This window comes from Schistocerca gregaria, chromosome X (assembly GCF_023897955.1).
Source record: "Schistocerca gregaria isolate iqSchGreg1 chromosome X, iqSchGreg1.2, whole genome shotgun sequence".
Classification (NCBI taxonomy): Eukaryota; Metazoa; Arthropoda; class Insecta; order Orthoptera; family Acrididae; genus Schistocerca; species Schistocerca gregaria.
Genome location: NC_064931.1, coordinates 659,233,598 through 659,252,184, shown reverse-complemented (window position 1 = coordinate 659,252,184; position 18,587 = coordinate 659,233,598). Strand labels below are relative to the sequence as shown.

General features: G+C 47.7%; 1 protein-coding gene across 1 annotated transcript in view; it reads left to right on the top strand.

The window, feature by feature from the left end:
- The window catches only part of LOC126299163 (solute carrier family 28 member 3-like), a 407,308-nt gene that overhangs the window by 170,219 nt on the left and 218,502 nt on the right, over nt 1-18,587 (top strand). The window contains exon 3 of the mRNA XM_049990926.1: nt 8,280-8,327. Coding sequence (XP_049846883.1) covers nt 8,280-8,327 — 48 coding nt within the window. The remainder of the gene's footprint in view (nt 1-8,279; nt 8,328-18,587) is intronic.

The window sequence follows — 18,587 nt, the reverse complement described above, 5'->3', positions numbered from 1 at the left end:
GAGCATGAGTGGATCGTAATCAAATAATAATAAGACAACAACACCGCAAATTACTTGTCCTACCATCAGAAGAAGAAGTCTCACAAACATTTTCCCTACTGTACCAAATATAAGCAAATATGAAACTAAGGTAAAGTGTGTGTATGTGTGTGGCACTGTGCGCATGAAACCTATCAGTCTGACCCCGTTGTTGTAGCGATCACATAAGTTGCTCATGAAGCTAGCCAGACTTCCGAAGTAGGAGGGAATACTGAAAAGTAACGTCTACGAATTTTTTATGTGAAAACTATTAAAGCTTTTTAAATCAATTTATGTTCTTCATATCTACCTATTTTTTCTCAACATAGTCAACGTGTCAACGAACACGTTTCTTCCAATGAATGACTAGTTTGTTAGTACCGTCACTGCATAAAAATTGACTTTTTGATGGAGCCACAACCTCACCTCCACTTTCATCGCATCACTAGCAAAGTGAAGTCCTCGAAGGTGTTCATTTAAGTTTTGGAAAAGGATGAAAATCGAGTAGGTCTAAGTCGGGACCTTATGGAGGGTGATCTATATATACATCAGTAGTCCGCGAGCCACCATATGGTGCGTGGTGGTGAGTACTCTGTTCAACCATGAGTCATTTACTTTCTTGTTCCACTCGCAAATAGGGCGAGGGAGAAACCACTATCTATATACATCCGTATGAGCCCTATCTTATCTTCGTTGTCCTTACGCGGGATGTATGTTGGCGGCAGTAGAGTCGTTTGGTAGTCAGCTTCAAATACCGGTTCGCTAAATTCTCTCAGTAGTGTTCTGCGAAAGGAACGTCGCCTTCCCTCCAGGGATTGCCATTTAAGTCGCTTGAGTCCCTGAAGCATCTCTGTAACACTGTTGTTCCAACCTATTGGTGACAAATCTAGCAGCCCGCCTCTGAATTGCTTCGATGTCTTCCTTCAATCCGACCTGGTACGGATCCCAAACACTGGAGCAATATTCAAGAATATGTCACACCAGCGTCGTACATGCGGTCTCCTTTATAGATCAACCACACTTTCCTAAAATCTTCCAATAAACCCAAGTCGACCACTCGTTTTCCGTGCCAAACGCCTCACATGCTCGTTCCACTTCATATCGCTTTGTAACGTTACGCCCAGATATTTAAACGGCGTGACAATGTGAAGCAGTACATTGCTTATACTATATCCGAACATTACAGGTTTGTTTTTTCTACTCATCCGCATTATCTTACATTTTACCAATTCTGGAGCTTGCTGCCATTCATCACGTTGTTGTTGTTGTTGTTGTGGTCTTCTGTCCTGAGACTGGTTTGATGCAGCTCTCCATGCTACCCTATCTTGTGCTAGCTTCTTCATCTCCCAGTACTTAATGCAACCTACATGCTTCTGAATCTGCTTGGTGTATTTATCTCTTGGTCTCCCTCTACGATTTTTACTCTCCACGCTGCCCTCCAATGCTAAATCTGTGATCCCTTGATGCCTCAGAACATGTCCTACCAACCGATCCCTTCTTCTTGTCAAGTTGTGCCACAAACTCCTCTTCTCCCCAATTCTGTTCAATACCTCCTCATTAGTTATGTGATCTACCCATCTAATCTTCAGCATTCTTCTGTGGCACTACATCACACCAACCAGAAATATTGTCTATGTCATCTTGCATCTTCCTAAAGTCACTCAACTTCGCCACCTTACCGCATACCAGATCATCATCAACAAACTACCGCAGATTGCTGCACATCCCTTCCGCCAAATCATTAATGTATATAGAGAACAATAGCGGTCCCATCACACTTCCCGGGGGCACTCCTAACGTTACCCTTGTCTCTGACAAACACTCGCCATCGAGGACAACATACTGGGTTCTATTACTTAAGAAGTCTTCGAGCACTTAGATATATGTGAACTCATTCCATATGCTCTTACCTTCGTTAACAGCGAGCAGTGGGGCACCGTATCAAATTCTTTGCGGAAATCTAGTAATACGGACTCCGCCTGTTGCCTTTCACCCATGGTTCGCAGTATGTCATGTGAGAAAAGGGCAAGCTGAGTTTCGCAGGAGCAATGCTATCTAAAAGCATGCTGATTCTCAGTATCAAGAAAATTTATTATATTCAAAGTGAGAATATGTTCAAGGATTCTGCAGCAAACCGAAGTTGGGGATATTGGTCTGTAATTTTGAGGGTTCATTCTTTTACCCTTCTTATATACAGGAGTCACCTGCGCTTTTCTCCAGTCGCTTGGGACTTTGTGCTGGGCGAGAGATTCGCGATAAATGCAAGCTAGGTAATGAGCCAATGCCATAGAAAACCGTTTGTAAAACCGATCTGGGATTCCATCCAAACCTGATGACGTTGAAGACAAGGCGTCAGATTGTTGCAGATGTCGCAGCGCTCGTGTGTGGTCTGCATTGTCATGCTGAAGTAGAGAGTGCTCCATGTGTGGAGGAACTCTTCTGTGGTTAGAAACTCAGTTACAACACTCTGTTTCTCACGCAACGGCACAGTAACGTTACACACATCCATGTTACGCACTACAATCCGGAGCCCTCTAGCGGTAAAGGGTTGCAACTTGTGTCAGCGAAGCAGGAAAGTCGATTGAGCAATATGCATGACACGTAATACCTTAAACGATTTTGAGAACAGAACCAAAAATTCAGAGGCATTACTTTTCAGCACGTCCTCGTATGCACGACATTCGAGAAAGTGTATTATGGTTAACGCCGCCAGACTTACAGCAGCAGTGTGGTTGTTTGCTGTTAAGTATCCTATTGTGTAAATCTCACACGATCTATCGTCTCAAACTTTTTTTTTTAAAGATCACGAAACTGAAAGTGGGAACCCCCTCCCCCGTATGAGTCCTCTCCCTCCGTCGTTCCCCCCCTTTTCGGTTTTCCTCTCCTCCCCCCTTTTTTCCCCCTCATCTCTCCAGGACGGCCCCCATCTGCCCTTGGCTGTGGTGTGTCATTTTATTGCCAACTTTTTAGTGCAGTGTTTCCAGTGATTGTTAAGTGTTGTGCGTCTTTTCCGAAGTGTTGCGAACGGACATCATACTGTCGCACGGTGTGATTTTTTTATATCTCTTGTGAACAGAAACCAGAGAGTCACCGTGTTTTTTAATTGTCTGTCTACTATTTTACCTGTCTGCTTCCTGTGTATTTTATCAGCATCGCCCCCTCCCCCCACCTTTGTTTATGTTTTAATTTTCCACAATTTTCCGTCTTTTTCAATTTAAATCACCGTTTTATCGCCTGCTTTTATTGTTTCTTATCTTTTTATGTTTTAAAAATTCTGTAGGCTGAAGAACATCGTACTAAGCTGCTGCTAGTCTTCCCCCTTCGGGGGAATCGAAATTCAGTAAAGGAAAAAAAGTGGGAAGTATAAAATAAACCAACGAAAATAAACAGCATCTGATGACAGAAATGCAACTAATGCTTTAGAAGTGGTAACAAACAATCCACAAGCTACTACGACGCTGTTTGAATGTGCTTATGGGATCAGGCAAAGTAGTGTTCTGCGAATACAATACGTATTCCGACACTTCGTGGTAATGACTTTCAGAATCGTTTATAGTTCTCAGAATGGTGGCTACGAAAACTGCGAAGTGATGTGGCGTTTCTATACAATATTTTGTTTGTATATGAAGCATCGTTTACAAACCATGCACATATCATCTTCGTAATATGTAGTACCGGTCGGTTGAAAATCCACATTGGCTGAGAGAAGTGGACAAACAACGACATTGGTTTATTAATGTGTAATGTGGGCTTTTCAAGAATGATATCATTTGCACTTTTCTTATTGATGGGACACTAAAAAGTTATAAGTATCTGCAGTTCCACAGAGATATGCTATCACAGTTATCGAAGACATCCTTCTGAACATAAAGCTACTAACATGACAGATCTTCTACCCATTCCGCAAAAATAATTACAGGCCTTCTTAAAGAACAATTTAAAGCAGTTGGATCAGTCGTACGCTGAAAAACAAATGGCTTCTGTGCTCACTAGACGTAGCACCTCTGAACTTTTATCTCTTGGAAAAATAGAAAGAAGAGGTCTACAAAAAAAAAAAAAAAAATACCGACGACTTCCGAAGACATGAAACGCTGTATAATACACTCCTGTGCTGCACTAAGCCGAGATGAAATTCATTGTGCAATGCTGTCTACCCAGAATCACGTTATAGTATGGATCAGTGCTCAAGGTCAACATTTTGAGTAATTCATATAACAATCACAATAATAAACGCACAAACCATGTCTGAGTGACGTGTTTGTTTACGCTTGATACAGCAGGACAGACGTTTATGGGCTCCCTCCTCCGCGAAGTGGACGGCGGTGTTTGGCTCTGTTATCTTGTTATTACAGTGCAATAAAATTTAATGGCCGTTATTTTCAAACCCCGTCATTTTATCCCAGTGTGATAAAGTAACTGCAAAATCTCTCTAATGAATCTAAAACGTTCCTCTGTAACGGTGCAAAAGCGTGGCGCACTGTAACGTCACCCTTAGGCTCGATGGCGCTTCAAAACTGCAAGGTGTCTAATACACATACAAAAAAAAGGCCAGAGCTCAGAAGTTGATTTGATTATGTCACACTGGCACTGCCCAACGCCTCCGTGGTCGTGTCACATACTCACATGATGGAAAGGCTGTTGAGCCTCCACGCCCCTTACCCAAACCACTCCCCTTCTCTTGACTCCTCCGCGATGGGGGTCAGAATCGCGACCCCCATAATTGAAATCTAGTAGTTTTCTTACGACTGGCTAACGAAAAGATTTCGAACACACTGTTGTTCAGAATCGATACGAAAAATCCTCAGTAGGTGTCATAAAGGGCATATTTCACAGTCGAAAATGAAAGTTCGCAGTGCCCTGTGCAACAAGACGACGTTCTTGACCGCTCACAGTTCGGCAACACACTTCCGCACACCTTTGATGGGCACTTTAAAGATGTCTCAGTGCAGAGACACTCATTCACTGAATCCTACCAACCAGCGGGACAGGCAACCCTCTCGACAATAGCCCCTCTGGCACATGCGAAATCTGAAGGGTGTCCAAAGCGTTGCTTATCCCGCCAGTTAGTAGGAACCAGTGGTTGGGATTTTTAAAGTACGCAACAATGATGCACATGTGGCACTGATGGTGTTGTCGAATTGGGGATCTTGGAGGGACACTTTGCTGTTTTACTTACGCAAAAAATGGGGGATGATAAGGAATAAACACAATTTTCTGCCTTGGATCACGTTCAGATTTCGACGACTGGTTTTGACGGCCCATGGTGGTTTCGCCGGATACCAGAGGAAAAAATTGTGTTCACTACACTCCAAAGGGATGAGATCATATTCAATGGGGTTACAGCTCTATAATGTCCTTAGAGAAGTGTTAAATCATATGGGGGGGGGGGGGCGTCAGCAGCGTCGAAGGTTGCCAAGAACGCAGCCCTGTTGCACATTACACGGCCAACTGTTGTTTCCGACTGTGAAATATTCTCCAGGGGAAGGACTGGTTTCAGTGACGCCATTTATGACACCTACTGCGGCTTTTTCGTGTCGATTCTGAATAGCGATGAGTCCAAATTGTTTGCCTCGGACACGCAGAAGAAAACAGTGATTTCAGCGTTGAGGGTCGCGGTTGTCTTCACCATCGCCGAGGCGTCAAGAGAAGGGGTGATATGTGTACAAGAGGAGGTGGGACGACCTTCCCATGCTGTGACACGACCTCTGTGGTGTTGGATGGAACTGTAGTGAAATTTGCTGCCATTGTGATAACGTTAACCCACTTTACATCGCACAATAATTTCTGAGATCTAACCTTATTTCTTCAAGCGTCGACACCTTACTATTTCAAGTGTTTCAGAACCCGAAGGTCGCACTGCAGGGTGCCGGCTTTTGCATCATTGCAGAGGAAGGTTGTACGCATGTTACAGCGAATTTCGAACATCTGTATTGCAGTGTCAGAAAATGACTGGGTTTCAAAAAGTGGTGCTTTAATTTTATTGCGCGGTGTAATTGATAAAGTTCCATAAAAGTTAGGTCGTGGAAGTCCTACTAGAAGGCTGTTTCCAGTGCCACAGACAAAAACATATGGTTCCATTAAAATGTGATATTTCAGTAGAAAATTCGTGACTTTGTCCACTATAGATAAATGTAAATCGCACCTCGATGTACTTATTAGTTGTGGAAATATTTTTGGTAGTCTGTTTTATCTGCATCACCACTTGTAGGGATAACCAGCACAATAACTGAAACTACCTTTCAGATTAAAACTGTGTGCCGAACGGAGATTCGAACTCGAGACCTTTGCCTATTTTGGGCAAGTGCTCTACTAACTGAGCTACCCCTAGCTCTTTCTGAAGAAAGGATATTGTGGAGACATGACTTACTCACACCGTTGTAATCTGCCAGGAAGTTTCATATCAATGCTCACTCCGCTGCAGGGTGGAAAAATTTCGTGACAGTACTATAACCAGTGTTTAAGTAAAATGAAGTGTTTTCTGGGATCGTATGATAAATTAATATTAGTGGTAGGTAAAATGATGGGCTCGTAGTATGTACGACTTGGTCACATATCCAAGTTTAGCTACCGTTTGAAAACGTCGTAGGCAAATGTCTCGCACATGCAGGAATTGCAAGCATTGAAACAGGCGTGAAAAGTAGATCCGACTTTCTTGTTTAGTCGTGGAGTCAGTATAAGTTAGTGAAAAATCCTTCATGGATAACAACTGCCGATCAGTACATTTGCGGGGGAGGTAGATCAGTCAGATGCGCCGCATCGAATCAGCTACCTGCAGATATGGGGGTCACTGACCTAGCTGCCCTGTTAACTGCACGATCAGTTCGCAGAAAAATGTTTGCATTTCGCTAAAGCAACATACGTGTAGGGCTCGTGAGTAAATCTCCAGTTCTTTTCAGTGGTGACATCGACACTTATTCTCATTCTACAAAGATCTTTAGAGAACCACGTGCACGTTGCTGTACATCTAATTTTCCTGAAAGGCTGTTCTGGAGACTGAAACGTTTGATGCGCATTTCCCGCTCGGGACTGCGACCACTCACAGGTAGGGTATGCCGTCTTAAACTAACCTACTAGAGTGACGAAGAGAAATCAGTTTTCAAGACGGCAATGCCTATTCGTACAAAGTATGTCTAGTTGACTAATTATTGTTGTAACACGAAGGAAGTATTGATTAGTTAACGAGATTTGTGACTGTAAATGGAGGAAGAAAGGCCCTATGAACGTATGTCCGGAAATACATCTTTGTCACGGTAGATAGCGTTGATGGATGAAAGTTGCTCTAGCGACGTGCCATGTGTTCCGTTTGTGTGACGCAGGCTGTGTAATTGACGCTGCGTACTGTAAGAAGCAGAATGGTCTGGTATTCATGTCGGAAACAAGCTGAGATGGTGGTTGTGTACGGCCAAACAGACGGAAACAGTCGAGAGGCAGCACGGGTATACCAAACCAAGTACCCTCACAGGTACCAACCACATCACACAACATTTCAACCCTTTCTGGACGTTCGTGTGATCATGGGTCCTTTCACACAGACGAAGGTGCAGTGAGGCGGCGGACTTTGGTACATCAGATTTGTTGGACCGGGTTCTACAAGATGCTGAGGCGAACAATAATGCAAGCTCCAGGCAAGTGGTCCACCAAAATGGTGTAAGCCAAAGTATGATTATTTGTCTCCTGCGTGACAACCGATACTGTCCCTATCACCTGCAATATCTTGGAGGCCGCTTTGGACATCTGTTGTGGTTCAAATGGGTCTGAGCACTATGAGACTGAACATCCGAGGTCATCAGTCCCCTAGAACTTAGAATTACTTAAACCTAACTAACCTAAGGACATCCATGCCCGAGACAGGATTTGAACGTGCCACCGTAGCGGTCGCGCGGTTCCAGACTGAAGCGCCTAGAACCGCTCGGCCACATCGGTCGGCTCATCTGTTGTGACGTGGATGCGATGCAGCTGTGTACTGTGTATACAACTGCTACAAAAATGGCCACCACAAGAAACATTTTATTTGATTTCATATTTTGGAGTAGTGTAGTTGTATGTTGAAATACGAGTAGTTGTATCAGGATCATGGGCACAAATATTTCTTTCGCACTTTGTACACTGCTTTCTGTTCATTAATTCACTTGTGGAAGGCTGTGTAGACGGAGATACGATTAAGAATGCAATGGAAGCCAGCTACATTTGGTAGTCTTATCCCAAAGCCAACAAACCAGTACCTGTAACAATATATGCCGCATACCGAATTGTTGTTGCAGGTGGTGGCCAACTCAGCAGTACCGTCCGAGGCTGCACTAGAGCTTGTGGTGAGTACGGTCGACACGACTACCCCATCATCTTGATCGCCTGGTAGACCTAGTGTGTGGTCCGTAGATTCATAGCACCTGACTACACCTTATGCCAGATGTACTTTTACATTGCTGGCTGCTAAAATTCCAACATAAGGAAAGAAAGTGTAAATAACAAAATTTTACTTAGCGTACGTGTAAAGTATAGTAGGAAGAATACATGATTAATTGTGAAGGTGCTTTGCGACTTATTGGATACGAAATTTGGTACACCTAGCGGCCATCGCCGGCGAAACAACAGTGAAACTAATTCGGCTGTGAATAGTGCTGAGTGGAACTTCCCGCCAGATTAAAAATGTGTGCCGGACCGAGACTCGAACTCGGGGCCTTTGCCTTTCGCGGGCTAGTGCTCTACCATCTGAGCTACCCAAGCACGACTCACGCCCCGTCCTCACAGCTTTACTTCTGCAAGTATTTCGTCTCCTACCTTTCAAACTCTCCTGCGAACCTTGCAGAACTAGCACTCCTGAAAGAAAGGATATTGCGGAGACATGGCTTAGCCACAGCCTGGTGGATGTTTCCAGAATGAGATTTTCACTCTGCAGCGGTGTGTGCTGATATGAAACTTCCTGGCAGATTAAAACTGTGCCGGACCCAGCCTCGAACTCATGACCTTTGCCTTGGTAGAGACGAGGTACTGGTGGCTATACAATTGTGACGACGGTGCTTGGGTAGCTCAGTTGGTAGAGCACTTGCCAGCGAATGGCAAAGGTTCCTAGTTCTAGTCTCGGTCCTGCACACAGTTTTAATCTGCCAAGAAATTTCATATTAGCGCACACTCCGCTGCAGAGTGAAAATCTCATTCAGTGCTGAATGGTGTTTGGACGGCAGATAAGGGTACGTCATTCCATGCAACTTCAGCTTCAAGCCAGAATTCATCAATCGTAATTTTGAAGCGACTGATGACGTGCCAGTCTCTCAACATATTTATTTTATTTGTTTACACATCAAGTTCCGTAGGACCAAATTGAGGAGCAAATGTCCAAGGTCGTGGAACGTGTCAGTACATGAAATTACAACATAAAAGTAATAACAAATAAAAATAAATGTTTATGAACCGAAAAAAAGTCAATCCATAAGTTTAAGTAAACGCAATCAACAATACAACAAATATCAGCTTAATTTTTCAAGGAACTCCTCGACAGAATAGAAGGAGTGACCCATGAGGAAACTCTTCAGTTTCGATTTGAAAGCGCGTGGATTACCGCAAAGAGTTTTGAATTCGAGTGGTAGCTTATTGAAAATGGATGCAGCAGTGTACTGCACACCTTTCTGCAAAAGAGTTAAGGAAGTCCGATCCAAACGCAGGTTTGATTTCTGCCGAGTATTAACCAAGTGAAAGCTATTCTTGAGAATAAGCTAATATTGTTAACAAGAAATCACAGCAAGGAATATGTATATTGAGAGGCCAATGTCAAAATACCCAGACTCGAGATCAGGGGTCGACAAGAGGTTCATGAACTTACACCACTTATTGCCCGAATTGCCCGTTTCTGAGCCAAAAATATCCTTTTAGAATGGGAAGAGTTACCACAGAATACAATACCATACGACATAAGCGAATGAAAATAAGCAAAGTAGACTAATTTTTGTTCCGAACGATCACTCACCTCAGATGCTGTTCGAATAGTTAAAATGGCAGTAATAAGTCTTTGAACAAGATCCTGAACGTGGGATTTCCACGACAGTTTACTATCTATCTGAACACATATAAATTCGGACTTCAGTTTCACTAATCATATGCCCGTTCTGTGTCATGTACTGCACTATTTGAAATCGAGCCAATGTTGCACACAACATGATTTACTACCAAGCTAGTGTCATCGGCAAACCGAAATATTTTAGAGTTACCCGTAATACTAGAGAGCATATCATTTATATAAATAAGGAACTGGAGTGGGCGAACCACTGATCCCTGGGGCACCCCCCCCCCCCCCCCCCCCCCCACTTGACCGTACCACACTCAGACCCCACATCACAGCCATTCTCAACATGGTGAATAATGATCTTTTGCTGTCTGTTGCTAAAGTCAGAGGTGGGCCAATTGTAAGCTGCTCTCTATATTCCGTAATGGTCCAACTTCTGGAGCAACACTTATGTGAGCAACACAATCAAATGTTTTAGTTAAATAAAAAAATGGCAAGCGTTCGAAACCTCTTGTTTCTCGGATCCAGTACCTCACAGAGAAAAGAGAATATAGCATTTTCAGTTGTTAAACGACTCCAAAGCCGATCTGTACATTTGATGGCAAATCGTGTGATATACAGGGTGTTACAAAAAGGCACGGACAAACTTTCAGGGAACGTTCCTCACACACAAATAAAGAAAAGATGATACGTGGACATGTGTCCGGAAACGCTTAATTTCCATGTTAGAGCTCATTTTAGTTTCGTTCTTCCACCTACGCTCAATGGAGCACGTTATCATGATTTCATATGGGATACTCTACCTGTGCTGTTAGAACATGTGCCCTTACAAGTACGACACAACATGTGGTTCATGCACGATGGAGCTCGTGCACATTTCAGTCGAAGTGTTCGTACGCTTCTCAACAGCAGATTCGGTGACCGATGGATTGGTAGAGATGGACCAATTCCATGGCCTCCACGCTCTCCTGATCTCAACCCTCTTGACTTTCATTTATGGGAGCATTTGAAAGCTCTTGTCTACGCAACACCGGTACCAAATGAAGAGACTCTTCGTGCTCGTATTGTGGACGGCTGTGATACAATACGCCATTCTCCAGGGCTGCATCAGCGCATCAGGGATTCCATGCGACGGAGGGTGGATGCATGTATCCTCGCTAACGGAGGACATTTTGAACATTTCCTGTAACGAATTGTTTGAAGTGACGTTGGTACGTTCTGTTGCTGTGTGTTTCCATTCCATGATTAATGTGATTTGAAGAGATGTAATAAAATGAGCTCTAACATGGAAAGTAAGCGTTTCCGGACACATGTCCACATAACATATATTCTTTCTTTGTGTGTGACGAATGTTTCCTGAAAGTTTGGCCGTACCTTTTTGTAACATCTTGTAAAATAAAAAAATTATCCTTATCTACACAGCCTTTTTAATAACTTTTGCAAACATTGATGGCATAGAAATGGGTCTAAAATTATCCACATTATCCCTTTCCCCCTTTTTATAAAGCGGCTTTACTACTGAGTACTTTCATTGTTTAGGAAACCGACCATTCCTAAAGGAAAAATTAAAAATATGGCAAAATACAGTGCAAACATGTGCGGCACAGTACGTTAATATTCTGCTGGACACTCCATCCACCATAACCATGAGAGTTCTTACTCTCCAGTGATTTAATTATTGACTCAATCTTCCTCTTGTCTGTATCACAGAGGAGTATTTCAGACATCAATCTCGGAAAGGCATTTGCCAAGAAAGTTATATGATTCCCTGTAGAAACTAAATTTTTATTTAATTCATCAGCAATGCTCAGAAAATGATTGTTAAATACTGTACATGTATCTGATTGATCAGTAACAGAAATATTTTTACTGAGAACTGACTTTACATCGTCGATCTTGTGCTGCTGCCCAGACACTTCCTTCACAACTGACCACATGATTTTAATTTTATCCTGTGAATTAGTTATTCTATTTGCATACCACATACTCTCTGCCTTCCTAATAACATATTTAAGCACCTTACAATACTGTTTGTAATGGGCTGCTGTAGCTTGATTGTGACTACTTCTGACATTTTGATATGATTCCCGCTTTGTTCTACAAGATATCCTTATCCCAATAGTCAGCCACCAGGGCTGCCTATTACTGCTAGTAACCCGTTTAGAACGCTCGAATGGAAAGCAGCTATCAGATACACTGCCGGAAAAAATAGTACACTGTTTTAGAGGTTTCCAATTCACTCAAGATTTGTTGCTGAAACAATGAGTATGTTGTACATGAAATGATAAAATTTACAGATCTATAGCACAAGCGGTTTTGAGGTACCAGGTATCGCCTTACACTGAAACACCCATATCAGTACGTGGTATAGCCTCCAGGGGCGGCAATGCAAGCGCTGACTCTGGCATCGAGTCGATCGTACAGATGGCGAATACCGGCCTGGGATACGTTATGCTACGCCTGCTCGACCTGTTCACTTAATTGTGTAATAGTTATTGGTTGACTAGTCGCACTAGTGACTTCTCGTCCCATCGTATCCCACAGGTGCTCCGTTGGAGACAAGTACAGAGATTGGTTTGGACAGGGAAGTTGCTACAGGCCTTGCAGAGCACATTGAGTTTCGTTATCCTGATGAAACAACATATCATCTTCCTGTTGCAAGAATGGGAAAAGATCGGGTCTAACAACATTCTGCACGTAACGAGTGCTGGTTAGCATCCTCTCTCGAAACTCCAAAGGTGAACGAGAGTTGTAGCTTGTCGCACCCCTGACCATAAGGCCTGGGCTGGGGCAAGTGTGTCTTGGAAAAATGCATCCTACGAGACAACACTCAACAGGCAGGTCTGCGTCGTGCGCGCAAGCGATCATCACTTGCGTGGAGGCAGAATCTATTTTCATCGCTGAAGACTACGGCGCGCAATTCCGTCTCCTAGGTGTCCTCTGACGTCACCAGTCAAGCCGTGCACGTCGATCCTGTGGTATGAGTGGAAGGCTGCCTAGAGGAGTGCGTGCTCGTAGCCCCACTGCTAATAACCGTTTTGCAACACTTCGTGTTGGGGCTTCTGGTCTCACAAGCCCTCTTATCCGTGCTGTGGTGGCTGTACGATCTGCCTGGCGGGCGTTTGTCCTACGTGGACATCCAGAACCTCGTCTATGGGTGTGAGAATGATCAAGTGACTACTGAAACCAACATCGTTGCACAACTGACGCAGCACATGCAACTTATGAGGTAATTCTCCGAAAGGACCATCCCGCCACTTGGCAGACAACAATGTGACCCCTTTCAAACTCACTCAGTTGGCTGTGGGCATCACGAGTGCATCTCCGTGGCATGGTTGCCTGTTTGCTTCAGACGTTTGCACCATACTGAGCCTTCTGGCTGTGAACATTCCCTAGTAAAGAGTAGACACAGATGGCGCTCTGGTGGCTATGCCACTGCGCTATCTGTTGGCGGACGACATTGAAACCGTTATCAGTACATGCACTATCCCCCAGGTGGCTTATGTCGTCGTCAGATCAGAATCGACCCCGTCTTTCCAGGTGTACAATTTTTTTTCCCGTAGTGTATTTTCAATGGGTGAGAGATATGTTGAACGTGATGGCCAGGACAACGGTCGAACACCCTCTGTATTGGGTTAGGTCAGGCCAGCATGGGCAATGTGCACTTTTGTGTTATCTTGTAGAAAGGTAACGTTATGGAAACCTCGAAATGGGACACAGCCACTGGCGATAACACTTCAGCAACGTGACGTTTGTTGTCGAAATGAACGGCTATGCGAATCAGAGATGGTTGTGCTGTGTACGCAATGGCACTCTATACCTGGGATGGTATGACGATGAAGAATGCAATCCGAAAACCTTCGTTCTCTTCTGAGCCACCATATATGGATACATCTATCGTGTGATACTTTACGCAGAGCTGAGTTTCGCCTCCAAACACGAACTGGTGCCACTCCTGGGTTGGGTGTTGTGTTGGTTGCACAAGTGTAGGGACGCCTGTCTCTGTCGCTACATGCAGTGAAGTCAGGGTCAGTTCGAGATTTGTCCACACAAGAGGCATATCATTTGGCGCCACTGACTTCCATTTTTTCCAAATGAGTGACATATTATTTGCTGCTCGATGGTCTCTGGTGCATGTGAACGTGCTGCAGTACATCTCTCCAACGCATCCCACATGTGCGTGCTGAGATTTGAGTTGGGGAAACGGGCAGCCCGGTCCATTCGCAGAATATCCTCTCTTTCCAAGAGCTCCTCCACCTGTTCGCTGCGGTCTTGTATTGGCATCCATAAAAATAAATTCGGGGCCGAATACATCACTGAAAAGACACACATGGGGATAGAGTCCTGTGTCAAAATACCGTTGACAGGTAATTGGCCATATTCAAAGCTTTGGAGGTCTGGACGATCATGAAAACTTTTGTTAGCCCACACCATAACACCCGGACCACCAAAATGATAAGTTCGATAATGTTCCTGGGTACCTTAGGTACCCTCTTATGGAGAGAGGTGGGAGCACGTAATGCACACAGGAACATTGTCGAACATGTGATTCTTCAGTTTCTCCTGGCGTATTTCTTGCTCGAACAGTTCACGGATGTGCTGCCGGTCTATAGTGTCCATCAGGCACAATATTTCGGCTATCAGATATGTCGACATCGTCAGGTGCGGTGACGAACTGAGCTCCTGAGCTCGCGTGGATCTGCACGGAGATAACTTTTCCTCCGATGTGTGATGGAGTTCGCAGCAGTTAGTGCTTTGCCTCCCATGCATGCCGATGTAATGCGTCTTCACATGTAGATGGTCTTCTTGGGTGTCTCCTCAGCACAGTTCTGCAGTGTTAGCTATGCAGCGAGCAGGTGTGGCGACCGGGTGGTGACGCTGCGTGGCAGTTTGCGGCCCAGCGTCCAGATTTGGGCGTTGTGTAACCGGCCAGCACGTTCATAAAAGGTGCGGGCGGTCGCCTGGAAGAGGTCACAGAGAAGAGGTACTTCCGCGATGTCGTGAAGATGAGCGGTGGGGAAACCGTAAGGCAGGTGCAAGGCCAGCCGAAGGATGCGATTCTGCAGTGTCTCCAGCTTCTTCAGGTTCGTGTCGGCGGCGTTCCCCCAGACGACGGCGGCGTATTGGAGTACAGGGCGGAGCAGCGCCTTGTAGAGAGTGATGCCCAGCCGCGGTGGTAGTCGGGAGCCGAGGTTCAGCACCGGGTAAAGGATGCGGAACCGGTTCCGCACTTTGGCCTTCACTTCGCGGATGTGCGGAACCCACGTGAGTCGGCGGTCGATGGTGACGCCGAGGTAATGCGCCGTGGGACGCCACGGGACAGGGCTGCCACCGGCGGTGAGAGGTTGCATACCTGCAGGAACGAGGCGCCTGGTGACGATCAGGAACTGCGTCTTGGCCCCTTTGAATTGTAGACGCCACATGACGGCCCAGGCTGCCAGGGTGTCAACGGCGAGCTGCACACGGCGGCGCATGACGGCGGCATTGAGGCTCCTCGTATATAGAGCTGTGTCATCCGCGTACAGGGCGAGCCGCACACGGTCGATCTTAGGCGCACCAGAAGTGTACAGCGAATACAGGAGTGGTCCCAAGACCGAGCCCTGTGGCACACCGGCGTTGATGCGGCGGACGAAGGACAAGCCATGCGCGGCCCGCACATGGAAGGTCCTATCGGCAAGGTAGGAATGGATGAGACGGACGTGCGACGTTGGGACCCCAAGTTCAAAAAGTTTGAACAAGAGGCCGCGGTGCCACACACTGTCGAAAGCACGCGACATGTCCAGGAACACCGCGCCGAAGAACTCGCGCTGCTCGAGGGCGACGAACGCATCTTCCACTAGCCGTAGGAGTTGGTGAACTGCCGAGTGGCCCCTGTGAAAGCCGAACTGCTCTTCGGGCAGGAGGCCTTCCTCGTCAACTTGGTGCTGCAGCCGCCTGATGTACACCCTTTCAAAGACCTTGGAGACGGCCGGCAGTAAACTAATAGGTCTGTAGTTCGCGGGCTGACGCAGATCCTTCCCCATCTTCGGAATCGCCACGATCTCTGCATGCTTCCAGGACTGAGGAAAACTGCAGGACCGGGGGATTACATTAAAGACGTCGGCGAGATGAGTGACAGCCACCGGCGGCAACTTCTGGAGTAGGAAACCTCGTCGGGGCCCGCAGCTTTCCTGGGGTTCAGGGCACGCAGAATGGACGACACCTCCTCCGCCGTCGTCTCTTCAATGACGTCATCGTCGTCGCGTGCCTCCAAGTAGCGTGGGAGCCGATCAGCAACCAGGACGTCGTGGACAGCGTCGGTCGGGTCTTCGATCTGCTTAAACGCAGCCTCAAAGACGCCTGCGAGGGCATCAGCCTTCACAGCTGGTTCGCAGACAGCCTGACCATTGACCAGCAGCGGAGGGATACGTTGCGTGCAGGGTAGGAAATGCTTCGTCGTCTGCCAGGCCGTGCCGTCGTCAAGACAGAGGGTGGCGACCTTGTTATTCCAGTCGCGATTGCGATGGTTGTCAATGGCGACCCGGATGTCCAGCCGCATCCTGTTGAGGAGGCGCTTGGTGTCGGCATTTCTTGTGCTCTGCCACTCCCGGTAGACCCGGTTCTTCTCAGTGATGGCCGCAAGGATGTCTGGCGGCAGCTGGCGGGAGTAGTCAGGCGGAGTGCGAGGTAGGGGCGGCGTCGCTATAGTGGCAGCGTCGATCGTGGTTGCCGCAAAGTGCAGAAGTGCTGCGTCCGCTCTAGCTTCAGCAGGAGGCGGCGCGGCGGCGAGTGAGTCCGTCTCGGCTGCTTGAAACCTGCCCCAGTCGATGCCAGCAAGTGAGAGGCCTCGCCTGGGCTGTTGGAGGGCGTCTAAGTCGATATCAAAAACCACTGGGACATGATCAGAAGACAGTGCCGTCCTCGTAGTGGCGGTGATCTGATGAGGGATGCCCTTGACGACCGCGATGTCGATTATATCCAGGAGGCCACGGGCAGGGAAGATTGTCGGGTCGTACCGCCCCACCACAAGCGCATGGTGGCGTTCCGCTACCCGGAGCAGGCAGCGGCCAGCGGCATTGGTGATCCTGGAGTTCCAGGAGACATGTTTACTATTGAAGTCCCCGGCGACGAACACCTGCCCCCTCAAGGAGAGCAGAGCATCGATGTCAGCAAGGTCCAGTGGACGAGACGGCGGTCGATAGGCAGCGACGAACGTGATGGCGCCCGCCGAGGTGTGAACGACGACACCAGTGGCCTCCAGGTTTGCCAGTGGTGGAAGTTGTATCATGTGATGACGAATGCCATTGCGGACGTAAACGGCTGTCCCACCACCCGCCGTCAGTCGATCGGTGCGATAGCTGGAGTAGTTGGCCGCCCTGACGTCGACCCCAGGTTTCAGGTGGGTTTCGTTGATAAGGCAGACGTCGACGGCTTCATTTCGAAGAAATTGGCGAAGTTCACCAGCTTGAGTGCGGACGCCGTTGGCATTCCACGCGACGACCGTGAGCCCTCTAACGCTGCCCATGGTGCAGCTGGTGAGTGTTGACAGCGGTCGGGGCTGGAGAGGCCATCGGCACTGCAGTGGTGAGTGTTGCTGTGAGAGGACTTCAATCAACTTCGTAGCACTGGTTACCAACGCAGTGAGCTGCGCGACGAGATTGGCCAGGTCAGCGGTGGAGGCAGCCTGCGCGGCCCCGTCGCTGGAAGGGGGAGGCTTGGCTGACTCGCTGTGAGAGTCCACCTGGGGCTGCTCGACTGACGGTGCTGAGCGCTGGGTACCCACGGGGCGCTGACGCCCGCGCCGGCGATTGGGGGGGGGGGGGGGGGAGAGGGCGCGGTCCGGCCTTCGTCCCAGGAGAGGCAGTACCCGGGTCCGCCACTAGCAGCTGTGGTGGAGGCGTAAGAGCCTCAGGTGTCGGCACGGCCTCGGACGCGGAAGGAGCAGGAGCAGCCGACGCAGTTCCCAGGAGAGGCAGTACCCGGGTCCGCCACTAGCAGCTGTGGTGGAGGCGTAGGAGCCTCAGGTGTCGGCACGGCCTCGGACGCGGAAGGAGCAGAAGCAGCCGACGCAGCCGGGACGGTGGAGGGCGCCCCTGACGTTGCCGCCGCGAAAGAGACGCCGGGCCGTCTCGTTGCTGGCTTCGTCGGACGCGGCGCTGGTGTTTGGCCACGTTGGCGAGCGATGGCACGCTTCCACACCTCACACCCACGATAGCTGGCCACGTGAGCACCGCCACAGAGTGCACATGTCGGCTTCTCGGTGGGCGGACGGGGGCACGCACGTCCTGCGTGTGCGCCGGCGCATTTAACACATCTGTCCGGCATAGAGCAGTGGCACGCGACGTGATTGATCCCCTGGCAGCGAAAGCACTGCACAAGGCCTCTCCTGGAGCGAAGATCTTTGGTCTGAACCGGAACGTCGGCGACCCGCGTCAATTGGTAGAGTTTGCGGTTCTCCACGGTGTCGGAGCAGAAGACCAAGAAGAGCGGCATATCATCACGCGATTTAGGCGACTTCATCTTGACCACTGCCCGAATGTAGAAGCCCAGGTCAGCGAGTTCGCGATGCAGGTGATCGGCTTCCATGTTGAAT